The sequence below is a fragment of the Rhinatrema bivittatum genome, chromosome 5, assembly GCF_901001135.1.
Source record: "Rhinatrema bivittatum chromosome 5, aRhiBiv1.1, whole genome shotgun sequence".
Taxonomy (NCBI): Eukaryota; Metazoa; Chordata; class Amphibia; order Gymnophiona; family Rhinatrematidae; genus Rhinatrema; species Rhinatrema bivittatum.
Genome location: NC_042619.1, coordinates 1,232,328 through 1,258,101, shown reverse-complemented (window position 1 = coordinate 1,258,101; position 25,774 = coordinate 1,232,328). Strand labels below are relative to the sequence as shown.

General features: G+C 43.9%; 1 protein-coding gene across 1 annotated transcript in view; it reads left to right on the top strand.

Annotated features, from left to right (window-relative positions):
- TRIM3 (tripartite motif containing 3) overlaps nucleotides 1–25,774 on the top strand; it is a 145,970-nt gene that overhangs the window by 30,784 nt on the left and 89,412 nt on the right. Inside the window, exons 2-3 of the mRNA XM_029601739.1 lie at nucleotides 15,850–16,025; nucleotides 23,389–23,623. Coding sequence (XP_029457599.1) covers nucleotides 15,895–16,025; nucleotides 23,389–23,623 — 366 coding nt within the window. The 5' untranslated portion in view covers nucleotides 15,850–15,894. The remainder of the gene's footprint in view (nucleotides 1–15,849; nucleotides 16,026–23,388; nucleotides 23,624–25,774) is intronic.

The following is a 25,774-nucleotide window of genomic DNA, read 5'->3' as shown; positions in this document are numbered from 1 at the left end:
CATTGAAACATGGAGCCATATTCCAATTGATAGAGCTCAGTTAGTAAAGCAACCCATTGACTCCGTGTTGGTGGGGTGGGCTCAATCCATTGCAGTAAAATGCATTTTTTAGCAATAAGGCAAGCTTTTGAGATAAATGTTACATTATCGACATTGAGGCTAGTGCCGCATCATTATTGAGAATACAAACGGAGCATGACCAGTGTAGTTCGGTGCCCAGCAGTATAGAACAGTGATGTTGAATGTTCTCCCAGAATGCCTGAATCACTGGACAAGTCCATAGACAGTGGATCAAGGTAGCTTGCGATTGATTGCATTTGAGATAGGAATCTGTAGTGATAAGGCCCATCTTTTTCGCTCTGGCAGGTGATATTTCTGTGAAAGATGCGTTGCTGTAGCTGTCGGAAGATTTACATTGTTAGTTATCAGCAGTATAGATGAGTAAGAGTATTTCAGTATGATCTCGTCTAACTCTTTGTGATAGTCGCGTGACCATTTGGGAAGTAGGGAAGAGAAAACAGTAAACTCTCGTGCAGTATTATAAAACTTATACATACAGGACAGACTACCAGTTTGCGCTTTGAAGCCCGTGAACAGAGCTGAGTATAAGGAATTGTCGATGGGGCCTTCCACATCTTTCATCAGTGAAAAATGTTGCCCTCAAATACCGATTATAGTAAGAAATGACTGCGTTGCATCCCTAATTGTTCTTGGCACTGAGTAAATGTGAAAAGACATCCTGTGTTGGGGGTCTAGAAAATCCTTAAGCAGCCAGCCAGGGGAGATTCTAAAATTATGCAGTTTAGGCAAGTGTTGAGAACCATGAAGAGAGTCCTGCAAGGGGTAATGGGGGGGGGGGGGGGGGGATACATGGACAGGAAGGTTCAGTAATTTGCGGGTATAAACCTATATTTTCCAAATAGTCTGAACCAGGCCAAATTTCAATTGAGGTCCTTGTAAGTCACTGGATTTAGAATGAAGAACATAACTGGGGTCCAGTGGTGTGCACAAGGCGCGAATTAAGTGAGAATCTGTGTGTGTCGAAGTGCCAAGAACCCAGTCTCCTAGAAACCGGAGGTTAGCCGTCCATGAGTACATTAAGAAGTCTGGGAGACCGCAGCCAAGGTGGTATATGCCAATCGGGCCTTCTTACCCCGCCCCAAAAAGTGTCTGACTAGTTTTTGGGACAGGTGATTATCTTTTGGCAAAAGAAGGTAAGGAAGCATTAAAAGTAAATACAGTAATCTTGGGGCAATTACCATCTTTATGACTGCAATTCGGCCTTGAAGAGACAATGGCAAAGTTTGCCAACTGGTTAATGAACGGGCCACCTTGTCAATAGCTGGAGGGATATTTTAAACCATACCACCTCTCTGGATTAGGGTGGATATGTATACTAAAATACTTGATAGTAGGGTTCGCCTATTTCACCAGTAAGGATGGCCAAGTATCCTGTAAGGACCCTGTTAAATCAAGTGCTTCGGTTTTATCAAGGTTCAAATTAAACCCAGAAAGGGATTGGTAAGTAGAAAAAATTTTAAGTGCCTCAGGGAGTGCTGTCCGTGCATGGGTCAAGAGAAGGAGAATGTCGTCCGCAAATAAAGTTTTATAACTTTGGTGCACTACTGGGATAACTGTCACCGCCAGTGAGGCATGCAAGTGACAGACAAGGGGTTTGACGGTCATGATAAATAATGGGGACAACGGGCAGCCTTGGCATGTTCCCCTTTCCAAACAAAACTCTGAGAGTAGGCCATTAACCAATACCCTTACTGTGGGGTTGGAGTAAAGAAGGGTAATGTACTCATATATTCTCCCTGTAAATCCCATTTTGATAAGGGTCTTCCTTAGAAAGGGTCAGGCCACCCTATCAAATGCTTTTTCCGCATCACATGTTACAAGCAAGGGGTCTGGGAGAGAAAAGGTAATGCAACTCTCCAATGTGGCTTGTACCTTATGTAAATTAACCGCAGACCACCTCCCAGCCACGAAACCCACCTGGTCTGGAGATATAATCAGGGGCATGAGTGATTTGAGCCTATGCACTACAATTGTCGCATAAAGTTTGATATCAAGGTTTAGCAAAGAAATCGGCTGGTATGAGGAAGGTTGCAAGGGATCCCTCCCAGGCTTCGGGAGTACAACTATGGTGGCAGAGCGCAGAGTAGGGGGCATCTCACCTTGACTAGTGTTAAGTGGTAACCTCTGACTAATTAACTCAATGAATACCAGCTTCAAATAGTTTAAAAGGTTTATTAATGGAGGAAAGCGGTAGTTCCTCCATGGAGAAGCAACACAAAACAAGTGGAATATAATTCTAAGCTTGCTCAAAGATCTGACGTGCGTGTTCAAAAATATAAGGGATTCCATTAGCCAATCACAGATGTCTGCAAAAGCCAACCCATTTACCTAATAGCCAATCAATAAATTTTAGCATGTGTGTGTGTGCTCTTACTATGGGCAGGAGCCCCTTGTTATCAGTAGCAGAGAATAAGAACAAGTTAGTTTTGTTTTCTCAGGAATGATGTCACCTGTGCTGGCTAAGTCTTTGGTAAGTTTAGTTATCATAGTGCTTCATAGTGCTGTCAATCCACTAGGTGTAATTCAGCGCTGGGTATTCTTACACTAGCCATCGCTTCAAATAAAGATTGTAAGGTTGGGGCTATATCTGGAGCTAGGGATTTGTAAAATATGGCTGTCATTCCGTCAGGGCCTGGAGCCTTACCTTCCTGCAATGAGCCTATAGCATCCAAAACTTCAGACTCCAATGGAGTGATTTAAGGTAGCCCTTTGAGCTTCTGAGAGAGAGGGAAGAGATACAGATTGCAAAAACTCATCAATAGCCCTTTCATCAACCTCTTCCCCAGAATACAAGGCATGGTAATACTCTGAGAAAATATCTTGAGAGGTAGACTTAACAAACCACTGAGGAGATTTGAGATTAGCTATAAATTTCTAGGGATCTTGGGTTTTTAAGAGATGCGCCAGAAGGTGACCAGCTTTATTACTGAAATTGTCTATAACGGAGGGCTCTATTAGCCCATTGGTGCAGAAGATTATTGAGGGCCGTTTGTGTCACCTTGTACTGGGGAAGAAGCCTCTCCTCTCATTTGCTTGTTAAGGGAGAGGATATCTGCATCAGCTTTTTTACTTTTGTAACTAGCTTAGCTAATATCTCCCCTAAGGACAGTTTTAGCCGTTTCCCCACAAGAGCACGGGCCTGTCATTTTGCTGGGAATTAAATTGCATAAAGTCCTGCCATTTTTTCCGGAGATACTGTGGAAAAGCTGGATCAGCAGACAGCTGGGATGGAAGTCTCCATTGACCCTGCATTTGAGGGTCATGGGATCCAAATTCCCCCAGGACTGGACAGTGGAGATAACTAAAATTCCAATGGAAGATTTTTGAAACCTAGAGAAGATCCCTTACGAAATCAGTAAGTAGTCTATGCGGGATCTGGTCGGATGTGCCCGTGCTATATGTGTGAAATCGGACTCTCCGGGGTGGAGAGTTCTCCATAAATCTACCAATTGAACATGTTTGCATAGGAAGTTCGACCCTTCATTATCACTAATGTGATGGCCACCCCTCGGGGGTTGTCTATCCAAGGAAGGATCCGCTACAAAATTCAAGTCACCCCGTAGAATGATGGGACATTCCCCATTTTGGAAAAATGGGCAAGGAGGGAGGTAAAAAAAGAGTGGTCATTAGAATTTGGGGCATAAACAGAGGCTAGCAGTATTAGAGAACCCATGAGAATACCCGTAATGATGACAGCACGCCTCACTCAAGTAAGGGAGCGAGCACTATCACTGGCTGGACCTGTACTATGGAACTCCATGCCACTCGAAATAAGGCTGCAAACAAATTTGAAACTATTTAAAACTAAGCTGAAAACCTGGCTTTTTAAACAAGCTTTCTTAAAAAACAAAGAGAAGGAGGAAAAAGTCGATAGATAAGGACGCACCGAGCAATCAGCTTTTTCTCTTATATCTCCCAACACACATTAACGTAGATTTGAACCGCTTTACAGTTTCCTAACCGACATTTAACCTTTTTTCAACACAGTCTCTATTATTAAAATACGTTACCGTTCTATGTTGGCACATGTTTAATTTGTAATCTATACCAATTATATTATTTTCTTATTGTGCCTTTCTGTAAACCGTTGTGATGGAGAATTAACTTAATGATGGTATAGAAGAGTTTTTAAATAAAAAAAATAAGACATATCTCCCTTGAGGGTCCATCACAGTCTCTAGAGCTTTGAAGGATATTGATTTATGAATAAGAATGGCTACGCCTCTGCTTTTAATAGTGCCAGATGCAAAAAATACCTGAGACACCCATTTTTTTTTTTTTATTTAACCACCTCTTCAGGGGACAATTGCGTCTCTTGCAAAAAGGCCACTTTGGCATGCAATTTATTGAGTCGGACTAGCACTTTCTCATGCTTTGAGCAGTGTGCCCAGTCCAGCCACGTTCCATGTGATTATGTCTATTACCATGATAAATAGCTAAAAGGGCTGTGGTGTCGGTTAATAAGAACAATATCATAGAGTAAAAGCCTTACCATCCCCTCTTGAAAAAATAACAACTGTGCATACCCTAAGTGCTTACAAAATGTCTGCACGGCGCAGAAATTCTCTGTACTATTCACCCACCCTCCCCCTCTGATCCCTCCCCCTTTCACATTCCCAACAGAGAACAGTAACATTACATCTCAAAAAAACATGATACAGGGCATGAAAGGAGGATACTTCACTCAATTCCCCAAATGAAATTCACTCCCTGTGCAGGGATAGAAGTCACGCATAACATGATGTGCACGGCCGCCACCGTGCGCCCCTCCTCCCCGCTCAATGAACTGTTATAAGCCCTCGCATAGCATAAGAAAAAGAAAGACAATCTGATGAAACCATTGAACAACCAAATGGTACCTGGAAAACCAGTCGAAAACCTTGAGAAGTCAAAGGTACCAAAGAGAGAGAGGAAAAGTGTAAATCTTTGGGCTCATGGACAGATTAAATTATCTATGTGCCCAGTTGGTAGAGTTCTTGTCAGCCTTTAAGAGTATGAAATTGACTGCATTTGGAGTCAGCCACGTACAGTAAACACAAGGCAACCAGTTTGTAGAAAGACAATAGATATCCTCAGTAAGTTTCTTCGTCCTTGATCAGGGTTCTCCCTCAGGTTCGGGACCCACCAAGCCCTGAACATAAGCTCTGGCTTCAGTAGCGGAATTGAAAGTTTTTGTGAAGCCTTGATGGGTAATGCCAAGCTGCGCCGGATACACGAGCGCAAAACGAATCCTTTTGGTGATGAGATCGGTACAAATACCAGTGAATTCTTTGCGCTTAGCAGTAACACAGGGGGAGAAGTCCTGGAACACAAGTATTTTAGTATTGTCGTAGAGGAACTCCCAGTTCTTTCGGTAGTGCTGTAACACCAAGGATTTATGAGCAAAATGCAGGAACCGTACAATGATGACCCGCGGACGGTGATTTTGCTCCCCTTCACTTTTGTGGCCTACGCGGTGCGCATGTTCTAACAGCCCTCCCGATGGGGACGTGAGGGAGGGTACCAGGCCCAACAGCCATGCCTCTAAGAGATGAGGGAGGTTGGCTTCCGCAATCGCCTCTGAGAACCCCACAAACCGCAAATTTTTGCGGCGTGAGCGGTTCTCCAGGTCGTCTAGCTTGTCATCGCTGATTTTCGCCGCTTTCGCTAGCTCAATAACTCTTTTTTCTAGGGCTCCAGTATCGTCCTCTACTAAGGCAACGCGACCTTCCACGCTTTCAATGTGGGAATCAAATTCTGTGAGGGAGGCACATATGTCTGCAATTTTCTCCAATATTTGATGCAAACACATGTCGAGCGCTGTGATCACCGCGTGTGAAATTTTATCCTCCAAAGATTCGTCAACTTGTTTGTCTGTCTTAGGAGGAGCGGCGGCCATCTTGGAGTCGGAGGCCTTAACCTTATCCTTTTCTTTCCGCACTGGTCTAGACACCATAAGAGTAAGAAAAAAGACCCCAATGGTTCTGCTCAGTGCTGGTTAGATGGTAGCTGTCCGTGGCAGGGTGAAAATAGCCAAAGGGCGCATGATGGCAGGGGATTTAGCACAAGCGGCAGCTGGAGCTCAGTCTTTTAGCTGCGATTGGGCTCACCACATCACATGAGCTTCGAATTGCCATTTTCTGTGCAGAATATGGCAAAGGAGACCCTGGCATGCCGCTAACAAAGCGTGCAAAGATGAAGGCCTTGGTGTGCCGTTTGCAGCAAAGATAAAGGCCCCCATGTGCTGTGAACGGAGTGTGCTCCACTTGCGGCGAAAATAAAGACCCCAGTGAGAGTGAATGTGTGTGCGTGATAGGAAAGGGAGAGGGGTGTGAGAAGGGAAGGGGGTGTGAGGGAGGGGAGGGTGAAAGCAGGAAGACGGGTTTGGGGAGGGGAGAAAGAGCAGGGGGGTGAGCAGGAGGGTATGAGAGAGAGCATGGGAGGTGAGAGAGTTGGGCGGGGGGAGATCCTTGAGTATGGGTGCCAGAGAGAGGGAGCCTATTTGAGGAGATTGTGAAGTAGTGCGTATGTGTGTGTATGAAAAAGGGATCGTGTGTATGTGAGGAACACAGGATTTGGTGAGAGAGGTAACGGTGGTGGGGCCACTTGGCAACAGTGATCATAATATGATCAAATTTAAACTAATAACTGGAAGGGGGACAATAAGTAAATCTGCAGCTCTAACACTAAACTTTCAAAAGGGAAACTTTGATAAAATGAGGAAAATAGTTAGAAAAAAACTGAAAGATGCAGCTGCAAAGGTTAAGTGTTCAACAGGCATGGACATTGTTTAAAAATACAATCCTAGAGGTACAGTCCATATATATTCCACACATTAAGAAAGGTGGAAGGAAGGCAAAACGATTACCATCATGGTTAGAAGGTGAGGTGAAAGAGGCTATTTTAGCCAAAAAAACATCCTTCAAAAATTGGAAGAAGGATCTATCTGAAGAAAATAGGAAAAAGCATAAGCATTGTCAAGTTAAGTGTAAAACATTGATAAGACAGGGGAAGAGAGAATTTGAAATGAAGTTGGCCGTAGAGGCAAAAACTCATAATAAAAACTTTTAAAAATATATCCGAAGCAAGAAACCTGTGAGGGAATCTGTTGGATTGTTAGATGACTGAGGGGTTAAAGGGGCTCTTAAGGAAGATAAGGCCATTGCAGAAAGACTAAATGAATTCTTTGCTTCCGTGTTTACTAATGAGGATGTTGGGGAGATACCAGTTCCGGAGATGGTTTTCAGGGGTGATGAGTCAAATGAACTGAACCAAATCACTGTGAAACCTGGAAGATTAAGTAGGCCAGATTGACAAACTAAAGAGTAGCAAATCACCTGGACCAGATGGTATGCATCCTATGGTACTGAAGGAACTAAAAAATGAAATTTCTGATCTATTAGTTAAAATTTGTAACCTGTCATTAAAATCATCCATTGTACCTGAAGACTGGAGGGTGGCCAATATAACCCCAAAATTTAAAAAGGGCTCCAGGGGCGATTTGGGAAACTATAGACCAGTGAGCCTGACTTTAGTGCCAGAAAAATAGTGGAAACTATTCTCAGGATCAAAATCGTAGAGCATATAGAAAGACATGGTTTAATGGGACACAGTCAACATGGATTTACCCAATGGAAGTCTTGCCTAACAAATCTGCTTCATTTTTTTGAAGGGGTTAATAAACGTGGATAAAGGTGAACTGGTAGATATAGTGTTATGATTTTGTAGTGTTGTGGGCCCTTGGTAGCAGCAAGAGATGGTTCCTGTCAGAGGGCGGAGCCTTGTGGGGACTTGCTGCGATAGGCTGGCTCTATAGCACACACACACAGTCAAGACAGTCTTTATTATACAGCCGATGATAGGAATAACTCGAAGAGCGGTCAGAGAACTCCTGCAGAGAAGAGGGTGGTCCCAGAGAGGTAGTCTGGTCAGTACTCTGCAGCGTGATAGTTACGGAGATGTACTCTCACCAGTCGCTGATAGTTGTAGATCCGGTAGTGGTCTGCAGAGCAGGGTACGCCGTGAATCCACACTATAGATCATAGGCCAGAGAGGTAGATCCGGTAGTGGTCTGAAGAGCGGGGTACGTCATGAATCCACACAGTAGATGGTAGGCCAGAGAGGTAGTCTGGTCAGTACTCCGCAGCGTGATAGTTGCGGAGATGTACTCTCACCAGTCGCTGATAGTTGTAGATCCGGTACTGGTCCGCAGAGCGGGGTACGCCATGAATCCACTCTGTAGAAGGTGAGAGAGAGAGAGAGACAAGCTGGAAAGCTGAGGTACTCACTCTGTAGTAGCAGGTTGAAGGAGAGAGGGACCTCCGAGGAGCGGGTACCTGGGTCGTCCGAGGCAGGAGTACAGAACGAAGGCGTCTGTGGCATGAGTGAAATCAGCAGCATGGGAATCCGTGCTAACTCGTAGCTGGATTAGTAAATGGAGTTTAAATACCCGTAGGTAGTGACGTCATGCGGAGGGGACGCCCCTGAGGTTCCCGCCATGACGCATGTAAAAGGAGGGACAAGCACGTGCATGCCCTAGGTGATGCCAGAAGGAAAATGGCGAACGCAATCGCCCATGCTGGTCCGAGGATGCCGGGGAGGTTGGCATGCAGAAGCGGCGGCATCCATTTTACCCACGAGCGGAGAAAGGCAGAAAAGAGGTGAGACAGAGAGGGTGCAGCCGTCTGTGACCGATGGGCACAGCAGTGTATTTGGATTTTCAGAAGGCTTTTGACAAGTCCCTCATGAAAGACTTCTAAGAAAACTAAAAAGTCATGGGATAGGTGGCGATGTCCTTTCGTGGATTACAAACTGGCTAAAAGACAGGAAACAGAGAGTAGGATTAAATGGGCAATTTTCTCAGTGGAAGGGAGTGGGCAGTGGAGTGCCTCAGGGATCTGTTTTGGGACCCTTACTTTTCAATATATTTATAAATGATCTGGAAAGAAATACGATGAGTGAGATAATCAAATTTGCAGATGACACAAAATTGTTCAGAGTAGTTAAATAACAAGCAGACTGTGATAAATTGCAGGAAGACCTTGTGAGACTGGAAAATTGGGCATCAAAATGGCAGATGAAATTTAATGTGGATAAATGCAAGGTGATGCACATAGGGAAAAATAACCCATGCTATAATTACACAATGTTAGGTTCCATATTAGGTGCTACAACCCAAGAAAGAGATCTAGGTATCATAGTGGATAACACATTGAAATCGTCAGCTCAGTGTGCTGCGGCAGTCAAAAAGCAAACAGAATGTTGGGAATTATTAGGAAGGGAATGGTTAATAAAACGGAAAATGTCATAATGCCACTGTATCGCTCCATGGTGAGACTGCACCTTGAATACTGTGTACAATTCTGGTTGCCGCATCTCAAAAAAGATAAACAAAAAAGGATACCTTCTGATTCTTTTAGACCTCTCTGCAGCCTTCGACACAGTGGATCATAAAATTCTTATCTCATGTCTAGAATCCATTGGACTAGCTGGCAAGACTCTTAGTTGGTTTACATCCTTCTTCAATAATAGACACTTCAAAGTTTCTCACAACAATTGCTCATCAAACCCCATCCCCCTCGAAACAGGTGTGCCACAAGGATCAGCACTTTCACCCATCTTATTCAACATTTACCTTACCCCTCTTTGCCATCTCCTATCTAGACTCGACATAACGTATTACATGTATGCCGATGATTATACAATTCCTCATTCCAATTTCCTCCTCATTAGAAGATGCTATGTCTAAAGCAGCTTCACACCTAGACACAATCAGAAACATGCTAATTCATCTCAAACTATGTCTAAATACCAGCAAAACTGAATGTATCCTAATTGCCAAAAAAAATCCTGATCATAAAACAATTCCTCCTTTCCACTTTGATAAGACCCTCGTCCATCTTAAAGAGAGCGTTAAAGACCTGGGATTTTGGTTAGACATTGACCTAAACTACAAAAAACACATTGCTACAAAAATAAAAGAAGGCTTCTACAAACTTCAAATATTAAAACATCTAAAACCTCTGCGTCACCCCCACAATTTCAAAACCGTCCTACAAGCCCTCTTATTTTCCAGTCTGGATTACTGCAACTCCCTTTTGATTGGCCTTCCTAAATCCTCTTTGAGACCCCTACAGCTCCTTCAGAACGCTGCAGCCAGAGTACTAACAGGTAAAAGAAAAGCCGATCACATTACACCTGTTCTCAATCAATTACAGTGGCTCCTTATTGAAAAAAGAGTAGAATTCAAAGTTCTCTCTATTCTTCACAATGCTATATACAAAGCCGATTACTCCATCTTTGATGACATCATTCACTTACATTGCTCTCAACGAACAACAAGAACGACTAGTAAAATCCAACTAGTGATTCCCTCACTCCCACAGGCCAAATTATCCTCCACCAGAAACAGAGCCCTTTCCATTATTGGCCCAAATCTTTGGAATTCATTACCTCATTTCCTCACCAATCAAGAAAACTTAAAATCCTTCAAAAAAGACCTAAAATCCTGGCTACTCAGCCAATCTTTTAAAGACTGCACTCAATGAACTTATAGTATATTAACATAGCCTGCTATCTTTCAATATCTCCTTCAATCAATCTCCCTGTTTCATGATGCAGATGTCCTCTGTTTTTCAATGTTCCCAGATATCTCTGTTCACCTACTCAGGGTTTCCACCCTGTGTTATCCTGTTATATTCATTCTCCTTGTTATGTCTTTGCTCATCATTGTTAATTTTTGATATTTTTAAATTTCAAACATCATTCAATGTAACACGTTGTTCTGTATGTAAACCGGAGTGAAGGCAACTCTGCTATACCTCGGTATATAAAAAAAAATGCTAAATAAATAAATAAATAATTGCGATGGAGAAGGTACAGAGAAGGGCAACCAAAATGATAAAGGGGATGGAACAGCTCCCCTATGAGGAAAGGCTGAAGAGGTTAGGACTTTTCAGCTTGGAGAAGAGATGGCTGAGGCGGGATATGATAGAGGTGTTTAAAATCATGAAAGGTCTAGAACGGGTAGATGTGAATCGGTTATTTACACTTTCGGATAAAAGACGAGGGGGCACTCCATGAAGTTAGCATGGGGCACATTTAAAACTAATCGGAGAAAGTTCTTTTTTACTCAACGCACAATTAAACTCTGGAATTTGTTGCCAGAGGATGTGGTTAGTGCAGTTATTTATTTATTTATTTATTTATTTATTTAAAGGCTTTTATATACCGGAGTTCATGCACTTGTGCATACCACTTCGGTTTACACAGAACAAGGAACAGAAAATTACATCAAACAGATTGAACAATTAAACAAATATACAATTACATCCAACAATTGGGTATAAATAACATGGCTAACTTAGTAGGATCTTAGAGTTTGAGGTAAAGGAGAGAAATAGTACCAAGTGGTAACAGAACAATGTTAATGGCTAAATAGTAAATACAAATTCTTATAATAAATACAGGTGTTTACAGATTACAGTCTTCATGAAAAGTTTACGTCTACAGAATAGGGTTAAGTAAATAAGAACTGGCGGTTATTTCTATAGGAGTGAAGACTTCAAAAACTGAGGTTACATCTGGATTAAGAGGTATTGGTGTAGCATGCTCAAATATTTAATGATTTGGAATTGTGAGACCAAGGATAAAATTAGGAGTTGTTTGATATGATTATAAAAGCGAGAATGATTCAAGTTCTGGGATGTGGTTCTGAGCTAGACCTTTAAGTGTAGGCTTTTGTAAAGAGCCAGGCCTTGAGTTTCTTTTTGAATGTTCGAGTACACGTTTCGAGGCGAATGTCCGTGGGGAGGGCATTCCAATGAAGGGGGCTGGCAGTCGAGAATGCACGTTTCTTGAGTGAGGACTTGGCTGAAGGTACGTGTAAGGTGCCTAAGTATCTGTTTCTGATTGGTCTTGAAGACTCGTGTAGGCGAAGTGGAAGGCTTAGATCTAGCGACGTTTGTGAATGGATGTTCTTGTGTGATATAGTTAGCACTTTGAAAATGATTCTGGATCTGATGGGGAGCCAGTGTAAGTGTTTTAGTATGGGTGTTATGTGTTCACTTCTGCTGGTGTTAGTAAGAATCCTTGCGGCGGAGTTCTGCAACATTTGTAGAGGTTTTGTGGTTATGGTTGGAAGGTCTATAAGCAGAGAGTTGCAGTAATCGATCTTGGAAAATAGTATTGTTTGGAGGACTGTTCTGAAGTCCTGAAAATGCAGGAGAGGTTTCAGCTTTTACAGAATATGTAGTTTATAATAGCATTCTTTCGTTGTGTTCTTGACAAATTCTTTGAGGTTCAGCCTTTTGTCTAAGGTGACCCCCAGGTCTCTTACTTGAGTGGAATTGATCATTGGTGGTGAGGTTAGGTTGTTGGTAGGCTGAAGGTTCTCATCTGGAGTGATAAGCAAAAGTTCTGTTTTTGACGTATTAAGTACTAGGTTAAGGCTAGATAGGAGTGAGTTTATGGACTGTAGACAATTGTTCCAGAAGTTGATGGTGCTGGAGATGGAGTCAGTGATTGGCAGCAGAATCTGAACATCATCTGCGTATATGAAGTGTGTGACCTTAAGACTTGAGAGTAGATGACATAGGGGGAGAAGATAGATGTTAAAGAGGGTGGGGGAGAGAGAGGATCCTTGGGGAACTCCGAAAGAGGATTTGACCGGGAGGGAATCCTTGTTGCTGATTCTGACCTTGAAAGTCCTATTGTGTAGGAAGGATCTGAACCATTCCAGGGCTGATCCTGAGATGCCTATGTCTGAGAGCCGGTCGATCAGGATAGAGTGTTTTACGGTATCAAACGCAGCTGATAGGTCGAGGAGAATCAGGAGGTATGGGGTCTTTTTCTCCAGACCTACGAGGACTCTGTCAGTTAGAGAGGTTAGGAGGGATTCCGTACTAAGGGATTTGCGGAATCCGAATTGGGCTGTTGTGAGTATTTTATGCTCTTCTAGGTATTCAGATAACTGTTTGTTGACTATCCTCTCCATAAGTTTGGCTACAAATGGAAGGTTAGCTATGGGGCGAAAATTAGCTGGGTCTGTAGGGTCCAAGTTGGGTTTTTTGAGGAGAGGTTTGAGGGTGGCTAGTTTCAGGATGTCTGGTACTAGTCCTTGGGTTAGCGAGCTATTAATTATCTCTGCTAAGGGCTTCGCTATGATGATCGGGATGGTGAGTAGGCGTTTTGAAGGGATGGAGTCTGTCGGGTGAGTGGAGGGTTTCATCTTTTTGAGAGTCATTTCGATTTCAAGTGAGGAGATAGGTTCGAATGAATCAAGGTTTATGTTCTGGTTGCGTGAAGGGGTGATGATAGAAGGAGGTACTGTGTTACTGGTTGCCAGAGGGGCCATTAGCTTGAGAATTTTGTTTTCAAAAAATTGAGCAAGCTCTGTGCATCTTGATTGTGCTTGATCATCTGGGATAGTTGGTGAGGTGGGTTAGTGTAGCTGTGCTTAAAAAAGGATTGGATAAGTTCTTGGAGGAGAAGTCCATTAATGGCTATTAATCAATTTTACTTAGGGAATAGCCACTGTTATTAATTGCATCAGTAGCATGGGATCTTTTTAGTGCTTGGGTAATTGCCAGGTTCTTGTGGCCTGGTTTGGCCTCTGTTGGAAACAGGATGCTAGGCTTGATGGACCCTTGGTCTGACCCAGCATGGCAATTCTTATGTTTTTATGAGGGTGCTAGCCTGTGTGAAGAGGTGCATGGGAGAGAGACATAGGTAGCCTGTGTGAGGATGTATGTGTGAGAGAGAAAGGGAGCTTGTGTGGGTGTGTATGCAAGAGAGAGGGCCCTGTATGAGGGGATGTGTGTGTGCGAGAGAGTGAGGGACCCTGTATGAGGGGATGTGTGTGTGCGAGAGAGTGAGGGACCCTGTATGAGGGGATGTGTGTGTGCGAGAGAGTGAGGGACCCTGTATGAGGGGATGTGTGTGTGCGAGAGAGTGAGGGACCCTGTATGAGGGGATGTGTGTGTGTGCGAGAGAGTGAGGGACCCTGTATGAGGGGATGTGTGTGTGTGCGAGAGAGTGAGGGACCCTGTATGAGGGGATGTGTGTGTGTGTGAGAGAGTGAGGGAGCCTGTATGAGGGGATGTGTGTGTGTGTGTGAGAGAGTGAGGGACCCTGTATGAGGGGATGTGTGTGTGTGCGAGAGAGTGAAGGACCCTGTATGAGGGGATGTGTGTGTGTGTGTGTGTGTGCGAGAGAGTGAGGGACCCTGTATGAGGGGATGTGTGTGTGTGCGAGAGAGTGAGGGACCCTGTATGAGGGGATGTGTGCGAGAGAGTGAGGGACCCTGTATGAGGGGATGTGTGCGTGTGCGAGAGAGTGAGGGACCCTGTATGAGGGGATGTGTGTGTGTGCGAGAGAGTGAGGGACCCTGAGGGGATGTGTGTGTGTGCGAGAGAGTGAGGGACCCTGTATGAGGGGATGTGTGTGAGAGTGTGAGGGAGCCTGTATGAAGGTGTGTGTATGTGTAATAGAGAGAGGGAGCATGTGTGAGAGAGAGTAAGGGTCAGAGGGAGCCTGTGTGAGGGGCAGGACTGAGAATGGGGTCAAACTCTGGGACTGGTGATAGAGTGGAAGAGGTTGAGCCTAGAGGTGGAGGGGAGAGATACTGGCAGGTGGAGGAGTTGGGGTTTGAGAGGGTAAAGTGGCCAGGGGAGTAGGGAGAGCGAGTGGAAGGGACACTCTTACAGTGAATTTCTAGGGAAATTCTGCACAAAATATTTAAAATTCTGCATCTTTAAGTAATAGTTTTCTGTATTAAATTAAAATGTAATTACTTAAAGACTGTCATGTAAATTGTGTTATTGTGACCAATATAAAGTTTGCAGAATTTTGTGCGCAGAATTCCCCCTGGAGTAACTACTTGTACCTCTGCTTATGCTCTGTAGCATCTCCCCAGCTCTGGCCATCAGGTGCAGTCACGCCAAGGTCTTTTTCCTGCTTCATGGACATCAGCTTCTTGCCCCCTTATTGTGTTCCTCTTCCTTGGATACTAATTACGTCATTGCATATGATGTCGGGGGCTGACGCCGGCTAAGTTATTTATGCTTTAGTCCACTTCTCAGCGAGTGTAAAGATGAGTGACCCTGGTGACCCTTGTGGGAATCTGCTGATCTGAGGGGCAGTAAGGTTGCCTCTCTTGGGTCTAGTTTTAGCTTCAGGATAGGCTGAAGTAAGCCGGCTGGTGCTGGGTTTAGAGGTTCAGCTGGACATCTGTGAATGTAACTGTATGTTCAGGAGGCAGACGGTCTCTCTGGATTCTGCTGAGGTGGAGCGGGAGGGAGAGGATCCAGGGCTGAATCTCTGGGGCAAACCTTGCTCCTCACTCTTTTCTTGTTCCAGAGGAAGGAGCTCTTCACAGTGATTAAAGCTCGGCTGTGAGCTACATCCTGTGAGACTACAGAGATGTAAATATTAGTTCCTGGAGGAAAGGAGTCTTAGACTGAGAGGGTAATGCTGGGGCCCCTCCCCTCTAGGTACTTTTCAAGTTACAATCATAGACCTTAGTCCTTCACAGTCTCATAACCTTCAAAGCAAGAATCAGGGCGCTGGTAATTAGATGATACCAAGACTGATGTCAGGCTTAGAGTCAGAGAGGCCCCAGTTCAGCGGTCACTCGAGAAGTCTCCAGCGGCAGCAGCCTGACCTCTAGTCTGACATGCGCTGTAATTGGGTTTATGTGGCTGAATCGGAATTTAAAACTTCAGCTTGCTGCGCGATATCTCTTGTACGCTTTGCATGCTCTGCATTAAAATCTGTCCTCTTATATTCCAGATTCGTTTTGATTGGTGAATGCAGTCTTAGCGGTGATTGGCCATCATGGCGAAGCGGGAGTCCAGCGCTAGCCCTGTGGTGCGGCAGATTGACAAACAGTTCTTGGTCTGCAGCATTTGCTTGGAAAGATATCACAACCCAAAGGTGCTGCCCTGTCTACACACGTTTTGTGAGCGGTGAGTACTGGGAAGCCTGTGGGGCCAGCTGGGGTTCTGCTTGGGAGTACTAGGGTTGAGGGAGGTGACGTACTGCTTGGGGGCTGTGGAAGGTTTGGGATTGGGGGAGCTGGGATTCTGTTGGGTTTGAGGTAGCAGGAACAGGGTTTGGGGAAGTGGGAGGGTGGGATTCTGCTTATGGGTGCTGTTGCAGGATCAGGGTTGCGGTGGGGGATTCTGGATGAGGGTGCTGTGGCAGGATTGGAACATAAGAACTTGCCATACTGGATCAGACCAAGGGTCCATCAAGCCCAGCATCCTGTTTCCAACAGAGGCCAATCCAGGCCATAAGAACCTGGCAATTACCTAAACACTAAGAAGATCCCATGCTACTGATGCAATTAATAGCAGTGGCTATTCCCTAAGCAAACTTGATTAATAGCAGTTAATGGACTTCTCCTCCAAGAACTTATTTATTTTATTTATCAGTTTCATTGTAAAGCCCTGTTGGCTACTTTTTGTTCTATGGAAACCGATGTGATGTTTTCTTAAGGAATGTCTGTATACAAAAAACTTTAAATAAATAAAGGAACTAGGGGGGGGGAGGGGAAGGGGGGTAGAGGGATGAGGGATAAGGGAAACCAAGGTTATGCTGTACAAATAGTTAAACGCAAAAACATAGATAAATGCAAGTATAGATTATGTACAATAATATAATAGGGGGAGTGAGTTAAGGGGGGGGGGTTATCAAAAAAGGTTATCCAAACCTTTTTCGAACCCAGCTACACTAACTGCACTAACCACATCCTCTGGCAACAAATTCCAGAGCTTTATTGTGCGTTGAGTAAAAAAGAACTTTCTCCGATTAGTCTTAAATGTGTTACTTGCTAACTTCATGGAGTGTCCCCTAGTCTTTCTACTATCCGAAAGAGTAAATAACCGATTCACATCTACCCGTTCTAGACCTCTCATGATCTTAAAGACCTCTATCATATCCCCCCTCAGTCGTCTCTTCTTCAAGCTGAAAAGTCCTAACCTCTTTAGTCTTTCCTCATAGGGGAGTTGTTCCATTCCCCTTATCATTTTGGTAGCCCTTCTCTGTACCTTCTCCATCGCAATTATATCTTTTTTGAGATGCGGCGACCAGAATTGTACACAGTATTCAAGGTGCGGTCTCACCATGGAGCGATACAGAGGCATTATGACATTTTCCGTTCTATTAACCATTCCCTTCCTAATAATTCCCAACATTCTGTTTGCTTTTTTGACTGCCGCAGCACACTGAACCGACAATTTCAATGTGTTATCCATTATGACACCTAGATCTCTTTCTTGGGTTGTAGCACCTAGTATGGAACCCAACATTGTGTAAATATAGCATGGGTTATTTTTCCCTATATGCATCACCTTGCACTTATCCACATTAAATTTCATCTGCCATTTGGATGCCCAATTTTCCAGTCTCACAAGGTCTTCCTGCAATTTATCACAATCTGCTTGTGATTTAACTACTCTGAATAATTTTGTATCATCTGCAGATTTGATAACCTCACTCGTCGTATTCCTTTCCAGATCATTTATAAATATATTGAAAAGCACCGGTCCAAGTACAGATCCCTGAGGCACTCCACTGTTTACCCTTTTCCACTGAGAAAATTGCCCATTTAAGCCTCCTCTCTGTTTCCTGTCTTTTAACCAGTTTGTAATCCAGGAGAGGACATCGCCTCCTATCCCATGACTTTTTAGTTTTCTTAGAAGCCTCTCATGAGGGACTTTGTCAAAAGCCTTCTGAAAATCCAAATACACTACATCTACCGGTTCACCTTTATTTTATTTTATTATTTATTTTATTAATTATTTTTATATACCGACATTCGATCTCAATTGAGATATCACACCGGTTTACATTCAGGTACTATAGGTATTTTTCTATCCCCAGAGGGCTTACAATCTAAGTTTGTACCTGAGTTTATCCACATGTTTATTAACCCCTTCAAATAAATGAAGCAGATTTGTGAGGCAAGACTTCCCATGGGTAAATCCATGTTGACTGTGTTCCATTAAATCATGTCTTTCTATATGCTCTACTATTTTGATCTTGAATAGTTTCCACTATTTTTCCTGGCACTGAAGTCAGCCTCACTGGTTTATTGTTTCCCTGATCGCCCCTGAAGCCCTTTTAAAATATTGGTATTACCTTAGCCACCCTCCAGTCTTCATGTACAATGCATGATTTTAATGAGCAGTTATAAATTTTAACTAATAGATCTGAATTTTCATTTTTTAGTTCATTCAGAACCCTGAGGTGCATACCATCTGGTCCAGGTGATTTGCTACTCTTTAGTTTGTCAATCCTGCCTACTACATCTTCCAGGTTCACAGTGTTTTGGTTCACTTCGTCTGACTCATCACCCTTGAAAACCATCTCCGGAACAGGTATCTCCCTAACATCCTCATTAGTAAACACAGAAGCAAATAATTCATGTAGTCTTTCTGCAATGGCCTTATCTTCCCTTAGAACCCCTTTAAACCCTTGGTCATCTAATGGTCCACCTGTTTCCCTCACCTGTTTCTTCCTTTGGATATATTTTAAAAAGTTTTTATTATGAGTTTTTGCCTCTATGACCAACTTCATTTCAAATTCTCTCTTCGCCAGTGTTATGAATGTTTTACATTTAACTTGACAATGCTTATGCTTTTTCCTATTTTCTTCAGATGGATCCTTCTTCCAATTTTTGAAGGATTTTTTTTGGCTAAAATAGCCTCTTTCACCTCACCTTTTAACCATGCCGGTAATTGTTTTGCCTTCCTTCCACCTTTCTTAATGAGTGGAATACATATGGACTGCGCCTCTAGGATTGTATTTTTAAACAATGTCCAAGCCTGTTGAACACTTTTAATCTTTTCAGCTGCATCTTTCAGTTTTTTTCTATTTTCCTCATTTTATCAGTTTCCCTTTTGAAAGTTTAGTGTTAGAGCTGCAGATTTACTTATTGTCCCCCTTCCAGTTATTAGTTTAAATTTGATCATATTATGATCACTGTTGCCAAGCGGCCCCACCACAGTTACCTCTCTCACCAAATCCTGCGTTCCACTAAGAATTAAATCTAAAATATCTCCCTCTCTTGTTGGTTCCTGAACCAATTGCTCCATGAAGAAGTCGTTTATTACATCCAGGAACTTTATATCTCTAGCAAGTCCTGATGTTACATTTATAAATATATTGAAAAGTAAGGGTCCCAATACAGATCCCTGAGGCACTCCACTGCCCACTTCCTTCCACTGAGAAAATTGTCCTTTTAATCCTACTCTCTGTTTCCTGTCTTTTAGCCAGTTTGCAATCCACGAAAGGACATCGCCACCTATCCCATGACTTTTTACTTTTCCTAGAAGCCTCTCATGAGGAACTTTGTCAAACGCCTTCTGAAAATCCAAGTATACTATATCTACCGGTTCACCTTTATCCACATGTTTATTAACTCCTTCAAAAAAGTGAAGCAGATTTGTGAGGCAAGACTTGCCCTGGGTAAAGCCATGCTGACTTTGTTCCATTAAACCATGTCTTTCTATATGTTCTGAGATTTTGATGTTTAGAACACTTTCCACTATTTTTCCTGGCACTGAAGTCAGGCTAACCGGTCTGTAGTTTCCCGGATCACTCCTGGAGCCCTTTTTAAATATTGGGGTTACATTTGCTATTCTCCAGTCTTCAGGTACAATGGATGATTTTAATGATAGGTTACAAACTTTTACTAATAGGTCTGAAATTTAATTTTTTAGTTCCTTCAGAACTCTGGGGTGTATACCATCCGGTCCAGGTGATTTACTTCTCTTCAGTTTGTCAATCAGGCCTACCACATCTTCTAGGTTCACCGTGATTTGATTCAGTCCATCTGAATCATTATCCATGAAAACCTTCTCCATTATGGGTACCTCCCCAACATCCTCTTCAGTAAACACCGAAGCAAAGAAATCATTTAATCTTTCCGCGATGGCCTTATCTTCTCTAAGTGCCCCTTTAACCCCTCGATCATCTAACGGTCCAACTGACTCCCTCACAGGCTTTCTGCTTCGGATATATTTAAAAAAGTTTTTACTGTGAGTTTTTGCCTCTACAGCCAACTTCTTTTCAAATTCTCTCTTAGCCTGTCTTATGAATGTCTTACATTTAACTTGCCAATGTTTATGCTTTATCCTATTTTCTTCTGTTGGATCCTTCTTCAAATTTTTGAATGAAGATCTTTTGGCTAAAATAGCTTCTTTCACCTCCCCTTTTAACCATGCCGGTAATCGTTTTGCCTTCTTTCCACCTTTCTTAATGTGTGGAATACATCTAGACTGTGCTTCTAGAATGGTATTTTTTAACAATGTCCACGCCTCTTGGACATTTTTTACTTTTGTAGCTGCTCCTTTCAGTTTGTTTAGTGTAAAAGTACACTTCCGGGCTTCAGGTGTAGGTAATAACGCCGGAAGCGTATTGTTTAGTGTAAAAGTACACTTCCAGGCTGCCAGCGTAGGTAATAACGCCGGAAGCGTATTGTTTAGTGTAAAAGTACACTTCCGGGCTTCAGGTGTAGGTAATAACGCCAGAAGCGTATTTTTTAGTGTAAAAGTACACTTCCGGGCTTCCAGCATAGGCAATAACACCGGAAGCGTATTTTTTAGTGTAAAAGTACACTTCCAGGCTGCCAGCGTAGGTAATAACGCCGGAAGCGTATTGTTTAGTGTAAAAGTACACTTCCGGGCTGCCAGCGAGGGTAATAACGCCAGAAGCGTATTGTTTAGTGTAAAAGTGCACTTCCGGGCTTCAGCATAGGCAATAACGCCGGAAGCGTATTGTTTAGTGTAAAAGTACACTTCCGGGCTGCCAGCGTGGGTAATAACGCCAGAAGCGTATTGTTTAGTGTAAAAGTGCACTTCCGGGCTTCAGGTGTAGGAATAACGCCGGAAGCGTTTTGTTTAGTGTAAAAGTACACTTCCAGGCCCAGAACATTTTTTTTTTCCAAGAGACACTCTACATATCCGGATACCTCTGAAGATATCCGGTTAAGTAGCAACTTACCTGCCTATAGGAGGCCAGGAACATTTAGATATAACCGGCCATATTCAATCAATGGCTGGTTAGGGTTAAAGTTATCTGGCTACATGTAGGATGTTTATCCTGCTGAATATACTGGACAAGTTGTCCTGCTGCAGCCGGATAACCTGTACTCTAAACGGCCTATTAAATATTGGCCTCTGAATATCTTGCCTGATGTTCTTTGCACCACATAAACTCAGTGTATCCTATTTGACTCTATGCTCTTCTTACATATAGTGCAACCCTTCTGCCAGTTCGATCTGCCCTGTCATTTTGGTGCTTGATGTACCCTGGTTATCCTCTCTCCTGTTATGTCTATATCTTTATTTAATGTCATTCATTCTAACGCCATGATCCTATTCTGTAAACCTTTGGTTTTGGCTTTTGCCATCTCAGTGTATTCTTTGTTTGTATTCACAACCTACTTGTTAGAAGTTGATTCATGAATTTTGTATCTGTGTGTGGGGCGAGACCCAGCGGAACTAGAAGAGGTGTGGAGGAGGGCAGCAGACATGATGAAGAGGATGGAATGGTTCTCCTATGATGAACTTTGCTTCAGCTTGTATGAGAGACGGCTGAGAAAGGGGGTGATAGTTTATAAAATCGCGATTGGGTTGGAATGGGTAAATAAAGGACAGTTATTTACCCTTTCAGATAACACACTCCATGAAACTAACAATCAACGGATTTAAAATAAACTGTAGAAATTTTTTTACTCAACACACTATTAAGCTGTAGAATTTTTTGCCAGAGGGTATGATCAAGGTAGCCAGCAAATATTTGTAGGAAAAGTCCATAAGTGATTATTAGCCAGATAAAGCCATCACTTCCCTAGGAATGATCAACAAAATATAGATCTATTTTTTGAGATTAATTGTGACCCAAACTGGCGAGTGTTGGAGACAGGAAGGCTGGGCTTGACGAACACTTGAGCTTACCCAGGATGGCACTTCTTATGTTATTTGGCATCATTTATGTTTGTCTGTTCTACATTTACATCTAACTGTGCTACCTTGGCTTCTTCCACATCCTCTCTGTCAGGATACTCCTTTTTCCAGCTTCAGTAGTACCCTTGGGAGATTTCTCTTTCTAAACCATGTGCTCTTTCAGCAACTGTTATCCCTTTCCTCCTCTCCTTGTCTTGTCCACCCTCTGCTCTTGCCGGGTGCATGGGTCTTGTCCTTTCCATGTCTTGTCCATCCTCTGCTCTTGCCGGGTGCATGGGTCTTGTCCTTTCCAAGTCTTGTCCACCCTCTGCTCTTGCTGGGTGCATGGGTCTTGTCCTTTCCATGTCTTGTCCATCCTCTGCTCTTGCCGGGTGCATGGGTCATGTCCTTTCCATGTCTTGTCCATCCTCTGCTCTTGCCGTGTGCATGGGTCATGTCCTTTCCATGTCTTGTCCATCCTCTTTTGATGAAGGCATGGGTCATTTCCTTCCCTTCTCTTGTCCTTCCTCTGCTGTTGCCAGATGCATGGGTCTTTCCACGTCTTGTCCATCCTCTGCTCCTGCCGGGTGCATGGGTTGTGTCCTTTCCATGTCTTGTCCATCCTCTGCTCTTGCCGTGTGCATGGGTCATGTCCTTTCCATGTCTTGTCCATCCTCTTTTGCTGAAGGCATGGGTCATTTCCTTCCCTTCTCTTGTCCTTCCTCTGCTGTTGCCAGATGCATCGGTCTTTCCACGTCTTGTCCATCCTCTGCTCTTGCCGGGTGCATGGGTTGTGTCCTTTCCATGTCTTGTCTTTCCATGTCTTGTCCATCCTCTGCTCTTGCCGGGTGTATGGGTCGTGTCCTTTTCATGTGTTGTCCATCCTCTGCTCTTGCTGTGTGCATGGGTCATGTCCTTTCCATGTCCTGTCCATCCTCTCTTGCTGAAGGCATGGGTCATTTCCTTCCCTACTCTTGTCCATCCTTTGCTCCTGCTGGGTGCATGGGTTGTGTCCTTTCCATGTCTTGTCCATCCTCTGCTCTTGCCGGATGCATGGGTCATGCCCTTTCCATGTCTTTTCCATCCTCTGCTCTTGCTGTGTGCATGGGTGATGTCCTTTGCTCTTGCCGGGTGTATGGGTCGTGTCCTTTCCATATCTTGTCCATCCTCTGCTCTGGCCGGGTGCATGGGTCATGTCCTTTTTTTTTCTCTTGTTCATCCTCTGCTCTTGCCAAGTGCATGGGTCCTGTCCTTTCCATTTCTTGTCCATTCTCTGCTCTTGCCGGGTGCATGGGTCATGTCCTTCCCTTACACCTGGTTCATCTGTTTCACATTAGAATATGCTCTTGACGCTGCCATTCTTCCTGTTCTGTCCTAGGTGTCTCCAGAACTATATCCCACCCCAGAGTTTAACCCTTTCCTGCCCTGTGTGCCGTCAGACATCCATTTTGCCTGAAAGGGGAGTATCTGCACTGCAGAATAACTTCTTTATCACCAACTTGATGGAGGTGCTTCAGCGTAACCCAGAGTGTAGCCGTGAAGACTCTGTCATGCTGGAGTCTGTGAGCAATGTCACGGGGAAGCCGTTGTCCTGCCCCAATCACGAGGGCAAGGTGAGTTCCTGATGAATATCCAAACTTTCCAGCAGTGGTCAATATGGGGAAGGCTGTTTTCCTGGGTAAATTGTCTGAAGATGGCCCACCCTTTCCCGGGTAAGTGTGCGAGAACCAACAGCTCCTGCACTTTTATCTAGGAATAAAGCTGGTGGCTTTGGAGGAACTACAGTCTATGTAGCTTTTGCACTTTGAAAACTGCATTTATTATTTCCATGGAAAAAATCTGCATAAAACACTGGTGCAGGTCTGTATGGAAACATTTTCTTGGGTTAATTTTCAGAAGGAAAGCCTGCTTGTACTTTCCCTTTGAGAATTAGTGCAAAGCCCATAGGTCAGGGGTGGCCAACTCTGGTCCTCGAGAGGCACAAGCGGGCTTGGTTTTCTGGATATGCACAATGAATATGCATTAGAAATTTGCACACAATGGAGGCAGTGCATGTATATTTATTGCGGATATCCTGAAAACCTGGACTGTTTGTGGCTCTTGAGGGCTAGAGTTGGTCATCACTGCTGTAGGTAAAAGTTCCTGAAGACTTTGCAGTGTGGACAATTTTCAAAAATTGCCCCATCAGAGATGTAGGACCAGTTCCAACCACTGAAAGCTCGTCAGAGAGTAGTCAGCTCACATGGATCAGACTGAAATCAGAGGGTCTGGGTCCACATAGAAACTCACACTGAGGTCAGAGGTCACAGATCAACACGCAGGAATGATCAGAACATGATACAGGTCCTTAGGTCAGCACGCAGGAATGATCATGCCACAATACTGGTCCATGGGATAGCATGCACAGATCAAACTGAGGTCAGGGGTCACATGTCAGTATACAGGAATACTCAGGCCATGACACAGGTCCATGGGTCAGCATGCAGGAATGTTCAGGCCATGATACTGGTCCGTGGGTCAACACGCAGGAATATTTAGCCCATGAGACTAGTTCATAGGTTAGCATGTATGGATCATGCTGAGATAGGAAAATTATTCCTTACCTGCTAATTTTCGTTCCTGTAGTACCACAGATCAGTCCAGACTCCTGGGTTTTGCCTCTCCACCAGCAGATGGAGACAGAGAAGTTTTGATTGACTCTGCCCTATACCCTGAGGTACCATTTATAGTCCGTCAGTATTACACTGCATCAAAGCAGAACACCTTAAAACCAATTAAACCAATTAACCACATCAATGTGAACCTCATCCTGGCCATGAGCCGGAAAGAAAAATCCTGTAACACACACTTCCCGTTCACTAACCCCAAGTAGGAACAGAAGCCTTGCGAACTGGAAAGACTTAGAAAGACTTGTCTGCAGAGAAGATAAGAACTGAACGAGCGGACTCTCCGTTACTTCCACACTGAAAAAGGGCGGGACTGTGCACGGATCCGTAGTACTACAGGAATGAAAATTAGCAGGTAAGAACCAATTTTCCTTTCCCTGTACGTACCAGGATCAGTCCAGACTCCTGGGATGTACCAGAGCTCACCTACGCGGGGTGGGACCCTGAGAGTCCTGCTCGAATCACACTTTCACCAAACCCCTCAGAACCTGGGGCCTGAATGTCCAATCGGTAATGTCTAGCAAAGTTGTGTAAAGACTACCAAGTAGCTACCCTACAAATCTCTTGCTGTGAAACTTGTTCCCTGTATGTACCTGGATCAGTCCAGACCCTGGGTTATGTCACCAATCCAGCAGAGGGAGGCAGAGAAACGTTCTAATGACTCTGACGTATACCCTGGAGCACCACCTGCAGTCCCTCAGTATTTCTCTGTTCCCTGTACGTACCTGGATCAGTCCAGACCCTGGGTTATGTCACCAATCCAGCAGAGGGAGGCAGAGAAACGTTCTAATGACTCTGACGTATACCCTGGAGCACCACCTGCAGTCCCTCAGTATTTCTCTGTTCCCTGTACGTACCTGGATCAGTCCAGACCCTGGGTTATGTCACCAATCCAGCAGAGGGAGGCAGAGAAACGTTCTAATGACTCTGACGTATACCCTGGAGCACCACCTGCAGTCCCTCAGTATTTCTCTGTTCCCTGTACGTACCTGGATCAGTCCAGACCCTGGGTTATGTCACCAATCCAGCAGAGGGAGGCAGAGAAACGTTCTAATGACTCTGACGTATACCCTGGAGCACCACCTGCAGTCCCTCAGT